The 12,656-nt window shown below is 36.3% G+C and overlaps 1 protein-coding gene across 3 annotated transcripts in view; it reads left to right on the plus strand.

Annotated features, from left to right (window-relative positions):
* The window catches only part of KIAA1109 (KIAA1109 ortholog), a 182,002-nt gene that overhangs the window by 79,142 nt on the left and 90,204 nt on the right, over positions 1 to 12,656 (plus strand). For all 3 annotated transcript variants that reach the window (XM_040967356.1, XM_040967357.1, XM_040967358.1), the window contains exons 32-40: positions 652 to 772; positions 2,122 to 2,268; positions 2,644 to 2,771; positions 3,073 to 3,272; positions 7,198 to 7,395; positions 8,002 to 8,213; positions 11,594 to 11,745; positions 12,178 to 12,328; positions 12,495 to 12,647. In XM_040967356.1, the coding sequence (XP_040823290.1) occupies positions 652 to 772; positions 2,122 to 2,268; positions 2,644 to 2,771; positions 3,073 to 3,272; positions 7,198 to 7,395; positions 8,002 to 8,213; positions 11,594 to 11,745; positions 12,178 to 12,328; positions 12,495 to 12,647 (1,462 nt within the window). The remainder of the gene's footprint in view (positions 1 to 651; positions 773 to 2,121; positions 2,269 to 2,643; positions 2,772 to 3,072; positions 3,273 to 7,197; positions 7,396 to 8,001; positions 8,214 to 11,593; positions 11,746 to 12,177; positions 12,329 to 12,494; positions 12,648 to 12,656) is intronic.

Raw genomic sequence — 12,656 nt, forward strand, 5'->3', positions numbered from 1 at the left:
AAAACTGAAATGAATATAAATCATAATGGAACATAATGGAATGCAGTTAGGTAAGGACTGAATTTCAATAAATTCTTCATTTTACTTCAAAGGCATGAAATTTTCTAACAGATTGTTTAGATTTGTGTTAGATATCACACAAATGAAAAACAGGAGATCATATTCAGGAGATTGTAAAGGAAAACACAGTTGCCATAACTGTGTGGTGTGGTGTGTAAAGTCACCATGTGTGATGCCTGTATTCCATATGGACACCCCCAAATGGGCATCATTTTGCATCATGGCTGCTCCACTTCTGATCCAGCTCCCTGCTAATGTGTCTGGGAAGTCAAAGCAAGATGGCCCAAAGGCTTAGACCCTGGCTCCCATGTGGGAAACCTGGAGTAAGCTCCTAGCTCCTCATGTCTGCCTGACCTAGCCCCTACTGTTGTGGCCATTTGGTTAGTGAACTAGTTAATGGAAGATCTCTTGCACTGTCTGTCTCTCCCTCTTTTTCTCTAATTCTGCCTTTCATGTAAATAAATGAATCTTAATAAAAACTAGAGTTTATGCGTTGAAATGAGAATGTTGTTTCCTAATAGGTTTAGATAAACTAGGTCATAGAGTAAAATGATGCTTAAATTTTTTGCTTATTGTTTTTTCTTTCCTCAGATATATTGAAGCAATGGTTCATTGTGCTAGTACCCGGCATCCAGCTGCAATTGTGGATGATCTACATGTTAAAGTCCTTAGAGAAGCGGTCCAAAATAGCAAGACTACCTTCTCAGAAAATGTGAGATCTTTTTTTATTTTAATTTTAAATTTTAAAAAATTTTAATTTTAATTTAATCTGCATAGCAGATCGTATATTCATCATATGCCCAAATTTCAAACATTGATTGTATCAAACTTTCATTACCAAATTAAATTAGAATACATGGGTTTGTTCAAAAAGCATTTATATCTTGTTATCTCCATTTAAAATATCATGTAAATGTAATATGAAACAGTAGTTAACATTTGTTTTTAGATATGGCTTTATTTTTTTCTTGTTATTGCAGAAGTAACTTAGCTCTAGCCCTTTTCTAAAGAGCATTGACCATGATTAAATGATTATGCCTTGTTTTTCTAAGAAATCAAAGAAGCTCATTAAAAAAACTTTACTCTTTTGACTTGTGTCTTAATATTATTTTTGAGGTTATTATTCATTTCTCTGACTCAAGTCACCACCTGTATGGTATAGTATTCTACCTCAAGCTGTAATTCTAGTAACAAAGCCAGTTGCATAACTCATATGCTGTTGTGGTGACTTTCCATTTGACTTTGAAATTTTATGAAACATATTTGCATTACAACCAGAAGAGAGGTGAAAGTGAGGCAAGTTCTTTATTTTCTTTAAAGATTTGTTTCTTTGTATGAAAGGTGAAGTAGAGAGTCCTTTCATGTCTAAATTCATTCTGGAATGGCTGCAGCAGCTGTGACTGAGACTGGCTGAATCCAGGAATCTGGAGCCCTTCTGAGTCTCACATGTGGATAGCTGGAGGCCAGGCATGGGGATAATCCTGTCCTGCTTTCCCAGGTCCATTGTTGGTGTTAGCAGGGTACTGGACTTGAAGGAGAGTAACCCAGTTTGGAACAGATACTTAGATAGGATGCCAACACTGCAGGCAGCAGCTAAACTTGATGAGCCACAACGCTGTTCCAGAAAGTGATAATTTTTAGTGCACCAGTTTTTCAGTATATATAGACATTTCGTTTGTTGGGTACTTAAGACAGAAGAATGCAAATAGAAGTTTGTTTTTTAGCATTTCCATCAAATTAGGAGCCAAGGATCAGAAGCTAAGTCTGCCTTCAAGTCCCTGGAGTTCTGTGATTTAAAAAAAAAAAAATCCTAGCTGTAGTTTCACCATTTTTTTCTGTTTGTTTCTCTGTAGACTAATTTCAATTTAATGCATATTACTTTTTTCAACATTGAAGCTATCCATGTATTTCCTAGTTTTTCTAATGTTTGGATTTTAAGATGAAGTGTAAAACCAGACAGCAGTTGGCACATTAAGCACAGCGGACAGGGGAGTTGCTGTTGTGAGTGATGTGGCAGTTATGAAAGGCCTGTGAAATACTTCTGTTTTTAATATTTCTAAGTTATCTTCCAAACAAGATGTTCGTGGAACAAAAATTGAGCACCCTACTATAGGAACGACTAACCAAGGACAAGCACAGACAAATCTTACCGTTAAGCAAGATAATGTGACAATTAAAGGTCTTCAAGCTAATGTTAGCATCCCAAAGGTAAGCATTCAATGATTAAAGTATTTTCATGAAAAAGGAGAATATTTTTTGGTTTTTAAACCTCTGTGTTTACCAAAACGAGTGCTGGTGGAATAATGTGCAACAATAAAATACACATTTTATTCTCTTGATGCTCTAATATAGCTTTATCATGATGCAATGATTAACTAAAATCTCGGTTAATACATAATAAAACATTCCATATTCACCCAGTAAACAAATCAGTTATAGTTGTGTTGAGAATCTATGTTTGTAAGTCTTATCTTTACTCAGATATGTTGGTATGCCATTTTTAATGGAAGTTTTTCATTTTTTGCATATTTTAGGTCAGTTTTTACTTTTTAGTCCTGAAATTTGTGACATTCTGTCTGTTAGGTAAACTTATGCTTGTTACAAGCCTCAGTGGAAGAATCTCCAACTGCAGCTCCTACTAGAAGTGTGACTCATGTTTCTCTAGTGGCATTGTGTTTTGACAGAATTGCTACACAAGTTCGTATGAACAGGTAAGAAAGAATTATTTTGAGTCATGCTTATCTTACCTGAGTATTAAAGTAGACCTTGATAATATTTTTCATACATATCTGTTCATTGTAATGTTAAAATTGTTTTTGGAACATTAAATCTTACTCTGGATTCATACTTTTTTTATAAAATCCTGTATTTTTATTAATAATATTTTCTTTTAGTAAATGTTGAATTGGTGATTGGTTGAATTAGAATAAAATGGTGGATTTTAAAAAAGTAAACCATCTAGTTAACTTTTTGCTGAACTATATTTTTAAAAAGCTGTTTGTCTTCATATAGAGGTGTGGTTGAAGAGACTTCAAATAGTACAGAACCTGGAAGAACATCACATTTTGATAAGTATGTTCATGCCACTAAGATGCAGCCTCAGTCATCTGGATCCCTCAGGTCAAATGCTGGAGCAGAAAAAGGCAAAGAAATGGCTGCCAAGTTAAACATTCATCGAGTTCATGGGCAACTCAGGGGTCTTGATACAACAGGTGAGATTCTACAACAAATTAACAGTTTTTCTGGCATACATCAATGTAAGGATTTTGCTGGAGGACAGGTTTTCATTTGTATCTTGTGGGATCTGTGTATTCTGTAAGAGATTTCTACATAGATTACACACAAGGTATTTAGTTTTTACTCACTGTTCAAAGTGTCAAGTAGACTTGGTTGGTATGAAAGATAGCTCTTTGACCCTCAGGTAGAAAGTGCTTGTATCTCAGGTGTTTTCTTCGTGCCTTTTGCATGAACCCTTAAGCTTTTTTTTTTTTTTTTTTAATTTTTAATTGTTTATAAAACTTTGTTTAAAAATGGTAGCTTGCAACACTGATAAATTCAGATATCCTCATTGTGAGCTATAGACATCCTGTAAACGTCCTGGTGACATAACAGAAAAAAGGAGAGGGGCTGGTGTTGTGGTGTATTAGGTTAAGCTGGTATTACAACACTGACATCCATGTGAAAACACTAGCTTAAGTCCTGGGACACTGCCAACAATATGGGAGACCTGGATGAAGTTCTAGGCTCCTGGCTTTAGCTTAGCCCAGACCTGGTTGTTGTGGCCATTTGGGGAGTGAACTAATGAATGAAAAGATCTGTCATCCTCTTTTCCCCCATACTACTTTCTGCTTGCCCATCAGTCTGCAAATAAATAAAGTCAGAGTGTAGGGCCCGGCAGCGTGGCCTAGCGGCTAAAGTTCTCATCTGGAACGTGCCAGGATCCCATATGGGCACCGGTTCCAATCCCAGTAGCTCTACTTCCCATCCAGCTCCCTGCTTGTGGCCTGGGAAAGCAGTCAAGGACGGCCCAAAGTTTTGGGACCCTGCACCCATGTGGGAGACCCAGAAGAGGTTCCTGGTTCCCGGCTTCGGATTGGCATAGCGCCGGCCGTTGCGCTCACTTGGGGAGTGAATCATTGGATGGAAGATCATCTTCTCTGTCTCTCCTCCTCTCTGTATATCTGACTTTGTAATAAAAATAAATAAATCTTTTTAAAAAAAAGTCAGAGGGTAGATTTATATATCATTTCAATATTTCAAATATTTTATATATTTTTATTGTTCATGATGCAGTTCTTTAATCTGAGAGGTTTGCCCTTCCATCCTTTTCTTCCCGTTTTTCCATACAGTTTTCCCCTACATTGTAACAATAGTATAGTTCTTTAGCAACAGTCACAAGGGTATCATTCTGCTATTTAAGTGTATGATGACATTTTAGGTATAAACAATGGTAAAAATTCCAGTGTTTTGTTGTGGAAGTCCGTATTTTATGGAGCAGACAAGATACATATTGTTTATATTGTAACCCAATTTATCGTATATTGTTATTCAGAATCATAAATTATTTCATATTATCAGAAAATGAATCCTGAGAAATTATCTTAAGAACATTAGTGTGTTAAAATAGCTTTGTGGGACAGATGAATAAACCTAAATAAACACATGAATTTTTAGTATTTGCTCATTAGGCTCATATTCTATAGCTTCTGCAAGATGGATGATCTTTATGTACTTTGTGGGTTTGTATTAAGTGTTGTAACTTTCTCAATGTTTATGCCACCCTCTTTTTTTCTGAGACCAATATATTTGACCTTAAGATTTCAGAATTACCTGATATAAAATACAATGTCTTAAGTAAAAAACAAGCAAAAAACACCCAGGAGCCTTTTTCTTATAGTTTGCATTAGTTGCCAGTCTGCACTTGGGTACTCTCACAGTTCATACACTGTATTTTAGGTAAATGTGGAAGGCACATCATCCAGATTAAGTTTTATGAGAGAGGAAAAACTCCAGGTGAAATTTCAAGTGGATATTTGCATAAAAATTCAGAATAAATGTCAATGATCAAATGTGTACCTTAGACATTTGTATTCTTAAGGCATGTGTAAAGTTAAGACGTGTTATGCATGGAAGGATGGAGGTACCATGTATGGTGTTGGAGACTTGATTTGTAGTAATTTTTACAGCTTTGATCTGTGTGCAAATATTACCTTCTCAAGACATTTAAATGAAAATCAAATAGAATCTTCAGCTGATACTCTGAAATCGGAAGAGCTCACAAGATTAAAGACAAATATAAAAGAAGCTAAAGAGTAAAAAATTACGGGCAAAAATGGTGAACATTTGCCATCTGAAGAATAGTTTCAGATTGAAGTACAAAGAAAGTTATTTTCCTGTGATAGATTATTGTATCTAGACTGCAATGAAAGTGTTATATTTGAAGAAATTTTAATGACCTGAGGAAATTACTATGCTTGGAAGGTGAGAACCAAAGCTAGGTTTTCAAATGATTTCTAAAGCCCTGGAAGGAAACGTATTTCAGATATATACAGTTATATCTATGCAGTTTAAAAATATTCTTTGGAGCCAGTGTTGTGGCTCAGTAGTGTAATCCTCCCCCTGCAGATGCTGGCATTACATACAGATACCACTTTGTGTGCTGGTTGATTCCCCTCCAGTCCAGCTGCCTGCATATGGCCTGGGAAAGCAACAGAGGATAATCCATGGTATTTGGGCCCCTGACCTACATGGAGACCGAAAAGAATTTTCTGTTTCCAGGCTTTGGACTGGCCCCGCTCAGCTGCTCTTTGGGGAGTGAGCCAGGAAATGAAAGATCTTTCTCTCTGTCTCTTCCTCTCTCTGTAAATCTCCTTTCCAAGTAAAAATGAATCTTTTAAGAACATGTTAATGGCCTGGCGCCGTGGCCTAGTAGCTGAAGTCCTCCCCTTGAGCATGCCGGGATCCCATATGGGTGCCAGTTCTAATCCTAGCAGCCCCACTTCCCATCCAGCTTCCTGCTTGTGGCCTGGGAAAGCAGTGGAGGACAACACAAAGCTTGGGACCCTGCACCCACGTGGGAGACTCAGAGGAGGTTCCTGGCTTCAGATCAGTACAGTACCAGCTGTTGCGCTCGCTTGGGGAGTGAATCATTGGATAGAAGATCTTCTCTGTCTCTCCTCCTCTCTGTATATCTGACTTTCCAATAAAAATAATAATAATAATAAAAGAAATATTATTTTTTGCATATGTGTATTTGTTAGCTGTAATCAGAGCAAGAGAGAATGAGGGGGGGAAGGAAGGTGAAATAAAGACTTCTGGTTATGCATATTACTTATATTGCAACTAATAGCAGTTGAGTTATAGCACTATTTATGATAAATTAGCTTTTAGGAAAAACTTAGTTTTCCTATAAAGTAGTTTTTCCAATAAATTGACAATTAAGATAATTGTTTTATAAAACATAAGATATTTAAAATTATTTTATTATGAAGGTGAATTATTTAAAATGGGCATGGACTTTTTTTTTACATTTTAAAGCTTTTTTTCTTTCTTTTTTTTTTTTTTTTTTCTTAAGCAGAGTTACAGAGAGGGAGAGTGATAAAAGGAAAAGGAGGGCAGTAAGACAGGAGGAATGGAGAGAAAGAGAAATCTTCCAGCTTCTGGTCACCTCCCCAAATGGCTACAGGGGTCAGGGCTGGCTAACTGAAGCTGGGGGCTGGGGATTCCTCCAAGTCCCTGTGGGTGCTGGGGCTCAAGCACTTGAGACATCTGCTGCTGCTTTCCCAGGTCTTTAGCAGAGAGCTGGATTAAAAGTGGATCTGTGCCCAGATGGCATGTTTGCGGTCATTGGGGTTAGCTTTGCCTGGTGTATCACAATGCTACAACATTTTAGAGTATTTTAACCTTTCTGAAATTCATTCACTCTACCTTTGAGCAGTTAACTTCTAATTATGGAATCTTATACATCTTGACTAGTATTACTCTAAATTTGGTTCATTTGTTTATTTTACTTTCTCATCTTTTAAGAAAACAGAATTATAAGATATCTCATCCGACAGCTGCTGTGCTGAATGTTTAATTTTTAAAATGTAAACGTTTTTCTTTCCAAATGATCATGTGACTTTTTCCTGATAATAGACATTGGAACCTGTGCCATCACTGCCATTCCTTTTGAGAAGTCCAAGGTGCTATTTACTCTTGAGGAACTGGATGAGTTTACTTTTGTGGATGAAACAGACCAGCAAGCTGTTCCAGATGTAACTCGAATAGGTCCTAGCCAAGAAAAATGGGGTTGGATTATGTTTGAATGTGGACTTGAAAATTTGACCATAAAAGGTAAACATTTTGTTGTTGAATTCTGCTTATGGGGGAAAATTGAAAAATTGTGTTTTAGTAACCTAAGTTATAATGCAGAAAATGTGCCAGCTGGTGTTGTATCCCAGGACTTGGGTGTTCCACTGTGATTGCTTCAGTATAGTGTTTTCTCCATTTTGTGATTCAGAACTATGTAGAGCATCCAGCTATACTATACGTCAGTGCCTGAGATAGTAAAAGTTCCCAAATAAAATATAAAAGCAAGCGTAAAATTTGCTTCTGCTGAAATTGTATCTCTGATTAGTAGTGCTTTGCTATTTAATGAGATATTAATGTTGTAAATCTTTTATTCAATGAAAAATACAAACTTGTAAATTTATTAAACATTGTTGGAGTAATTTTTGTGAAAAGGTTGAATTTTAGATTTAATCATATATAGTAACTTCAGTATTAACAGTAATTACATATGCCTACATTTATTCACCTGGTGATTCTCTTATCTGTTTTATAAATAAATGTAGACTTGATGAGAAAAAAAATTAGTCTCTGAAATTTTCTGTGCTATCATAGAGTACAATATTGAGGCACTTATCCCTTTTTTAATGAAACATTCTTTTGTTTTTATAGGAGGAAGACAGTCTGGTGCTGTGTTATATAATAGCTTTGCAGTTATGGGTAAAGCTAGTGCCACAGAGAGGGGTGGAGTGCTGACATCCAATAATTCTTCTGATTCTCCAACTGGCAGTGGTTATAATACTGATGTCTCTGATGATAATCTTCCTTGTGACCGGACAAGTCCTTCTTCAGACATCAATGGAAATTCTGTTTCAGATGAACAAGTAGGTGAATTTCTAATAATCAAATTTTTTTTAAATGACAGACAACTGTAATCTCAATTTAGAATTGCATTTTAATTTATTTTTAAAAAAATTATCGGTTAAGAGAGAATGAGAAATATTATCCGTCTGCTCCTTCGCTCCGTATATGGCTGCAAGAGCTAGCACTTAGCCAGGCCAAAGCCAGAAGCTTTGTCCCGATCTACCATATGATTGTCAAAGATTGCCAGATGTGGTACACCTTCCACTGCCTTTCACAAGGCATTAACAGGAAGCTGCACTGAAAGTGAAGCAGCTGGGAGATGAACAGGTTCTATCTGGGATGCTGGTGTTACTCACTACTAAATGCATATATATATGTGTGTGTATATATAGAGTATTGACTTAGTATTATATCTTGCTCATATAATTAATATCTACTGAATGAATTATTGGATTTAAGGGAAACAGACTATGTATGTATATTGAATACATTTAGAAAATTAGTTATTAGTTTTATTGGTAATATTTCATGTAAATTCTAAGTATTTTTGTTAGTTTCTGCTTATCTCAGTTATTCTGAATCTATTAAACACTAATTTTTTATTACTGGAGAGTTTCTTGGTGATATGTATAGTAAGTAACAAAAACTGTGAAATTAGAGATATAGGAAAATTGTGCTACTAACTATTGATGTTAGCATCTGTCTCCTAAATTTCTTCACCTGTGATATGCATATAATAGTGGTGTTGCTTTGATAGACCTATGAGGATTGAGGAGATGATACATATGAAGGACCTAACTCAGTACCTTGTACAAAATGAGAATATCGTAAATGTTGGTCTTATATATGCTTACATATTTGTACTTCTGATCATTTTATCCTTATGTATGTATGCTTCTGATATTTTTAAAAGGTTATATCAGCGTAAGAGGAAGTTTTAAAATTTCCAAGAAAACTCTACTTATTAAATTAAGAAACATGATATGTATAACCAATATTCATGGATATACTCGCTCTGAACTCCATATTCCTGGGGATTTTTTTTTTCCTAAGCATTTATTTTTACTTATTGCATTGTTTAAACAATTAAGTACTGTGGCATTTTTGTTTTTGTTTGTTATGCTTTTGTGAAGTCTTTAAATGAAGTCTTTAAATAGGGCATAGATTAGCAGTTTTTGGAAACCAAAAATATAGTAGCTATTCATGGGATGAAAGAGCTAAGGAAAACCTAGGTGTATTTTCTTTCATCTACTAAAATATCAGATACTGCAGCAACTTCCTGGGCCTCTCCCAGTTCTACTCTTCTTGCTGAACATTTTTTGAAGTTTTACTTTTTGGGGGTATATTTCCTCATGAAAGTATTTTTTTTCTTCTTAAATGAAGGTGTCCTCCTCCGATCCTTTTCTTGGGTCTTCTCATATTGCTGTTTTGTCCACCTCTGTCTCCTATTTCGTAATTTATGATTAAATTATAGAAGAGCATGAGTATATATGAATATATAGAGGACTATTATGTAGTTTACAAGGTTTTTGGCTAGAATGACTGAGCAGCATTTGGCTAGGGCTGCTGTTCTCCTCTTCTGTTCCTACTGCTACTTTTGTGCTGTGTCACAAGGTGATGGAGAAGCAGAAAATGAAATGGCCACAGATGAGGGGCTAAGCATATGGAGTGGTCTTGCCTTATAACAACCTGCTCCTGGAGAACTAATACAGACTTGCAAGAACTACATTCGTTTCTTTTTGTTTTGTCAAAATTTGTGTTTGCTTATTTAAAAGGCAGGGAGATAGAGACATGACCTCTCCCCACAAAAGCAAAAGAAATAACAGAATCCCATGTATTGATTAATTTCCTAGTTGCCTGCAACAAACGATGCTGTGCCAGGCATAAGCCATGAGCCAGGAATCTGATACAGATCTTCTCTGTGAGAGACAGGAACCTAACAGTTTGAGCCACCAAGTGCTGTCTACAGCTGTGATCAGAAGTAGAGCTGAGAATTTAACCTCAGCTTTGGGTGCAGGCATCCCCAAGTGGCGTCTTAACTGCCATTCCAGTTGTGCACTGCTATATTCATCAGTTCTAAGGGACATGCTGTCACGACCTAGTCTGCTTCTGCCAGATTCACTCAATGACTCTGTATTTGGTAGTTGTAGTAGTCTATGAAAATGGAACGGGGGATCCCAGCACGGTGGTCTAATGGCTAAAGTCCTCGCTTTGGGTGTGCCAAGATCCCAAATGGGCTACAGCTTGTGTCCCAGCAGCTCACTTCCCATCCAGCTCCCTGCCTGTGGCCTAGGAAAGCAGTTGACCCGCTTGGGAGACCTGGAAGAAGTTCCTGGCTCCTGGCTTTGGATTGGTGCAGCTCCGGCCATTGTGGTCGCTTGGGGAATGAATCATCAGACGAAAGATCTTTCTCTTTGTCTCTCCTCCTCTCTGTATATCTGACTTTCCAATAAAAATAAATAAATCTTAAAAGTGAGGGGGGAACAGGGAAGTGATATTTAGCCTAGAGGTTAAGACCCAAATGTGATTTCTGGCTCCTGATTCTAGACCCTTGGATGAAATAATGGTGACCAAGTGACTGGGTTCTTACTGGTCGTGTGACCTCTAACATTTTGCCAACACAGTTTCTAGCTGTTAGGAGCATTTGGGGAGTGAACCAGCAGATGGAAAAAAAAAGAAAGAAAGAAAATCAGATTACAGTAGAAAGCAGAGATCTTAATTCTACCACTCATTCTTTAACTTTATGATTAAAGGCGCTCTGAAATGTTGCAAAATCTCTTTTTCACTTTTATTCTGGGAAAGGTAGCACTCTACTTCATGAAACAATTGTGATTGAGTGAAGAGATCTATCAAAGCCCATCAATTCTCAAATTTCTGATAGATGGTTTATAGTACATCTTTTTGAAGTTTTTTTTGAAAGGCGAATTTATAGAAAGGAGGGACAGAGCTCTTTCACCTGCTAATTCACTCTCCAAATGGTCACAACAGCAACAGTTAGGCTGATACAAAGTTAGGAGGCTCCTCCAGGTCTTTCACATGGTGTAGGATCCTAAGGACCCAGGCCATCTTTCATTGCCCTCCCAGTCCAGAAACAGGAAGCTGGATCAAAATTGCAGCAGCTGGGACACAAACTAGCACCCATATGGGTTGCTGAAACTTCAGGCAGACCATTAGCCCATGAATCACAGTGCCAGCTGCTGTGGCTTTTTAAAAATCTATTCTCTGGCACATCAATGACCTCTAGATATGTCTCATTATTAGGAATTGCCTGGTGTATATAAAGGTGTTATTTATAAAGTTTGATTTCATAGAAAGATTTGTGCTTAAAACAGTGAATATCTGTGTTGGTAATTTTAAAGGACTATCTATTAATAAGTTTTTGTCATTCTGTTTTATGTAGGATGAAGGAGTTGAATCTGATGACTTGAAAAAAGATCTACCTCTTATGCCTCCCCCTCCAGATTCATGTAGCATGAAGTTAACCATTAAAGAAATTTGGTTTAGTTTTGCGGCTCCCACTAATGTTAGATCTGCTACACATTCATTTTCTAGGTAAGACATTTTTATAGTGTTTTTACTTGTGTATTGTTTATTTAAGATAGTATGCAGTTTTGCTTCATCTGTTTTGGGAATATTTTTCTGATACACTTAGTATTAGATTAGAAACTTTTCCATACTTCCTTCTTTGTGCTTTCTTTAGACAGTGTTCCCAAGTTGCTTTACCAGATTTATTTTTTCTAATACTTAATTTTGTCTTTATCATGTTACTCCTACCTTAGACTTTTTTTTCTTTTAACCTCTGACAACCTTTTTTTTTTTGCATTTTTGCTTTTTTTTCCTTGTTATGTTTTCATAATTTACTAATGGTCAAAAGATAGAGATAGTATTTTTACTTGAAAGAAATTATCAGTGAATAAAGTAAAAATGAGAAATTGTTTGATAATTCTGACACTTGTTTTTGCTATTTTTAATTTACTTTAAAAGGCAACTGAATCTTTTAAGCACTGCAACTCCAGCTGTTGGGGCATGGCTTGTTCCAATTGATCAACTCAAATCATCCTTAAACAAATTAGAAACTGAGGGAACCTTGAGAATTTGTGCTGTTATGGGATGCATAATGACTGAAGCACTAGAGGTATGTCTTCACAAATGTATGATATTATAAATCTGATGTTAAAATGACCCCTTGTTAATCAGCTTTACAAAATATTTGACCTGTGAGTTCTTAATTGCTAGATGTCTTTTGTTTGTATGATCTTTTATACCAGTTATTTTAATTTGTTGTTCTTGCTTGATTTCAGAATAAAAGTGTGCATTTTCCCCTGAGAAGTAAGTACAACAGACTTACAAAAGTCGCCCGCTTTCTCCAAGAAAATCCTTCATGTTTACTATGTAATATACTTCACCACTACTTACACCAAGCAAATTACTCTATCATTGATGATGCCACAATGGTGAGTAAA

Source organism: Ochotona curzoniae, unplaced genomic scaffold, assembly GCF_017591425.1.
Source record: "Ochotona curzoniae isolate NIBS_2020 unplaced genomic scaffold, NIBS_Ocur_1.0 scaffold_4506, whole genome shotgun sequence".
Lineage (NCBI taxonomy): Eukaryota > Metazoa > Chordata > Mammalia > Lagomorpha > Ochotonidae > Ochotona > Ochotona curzoniae.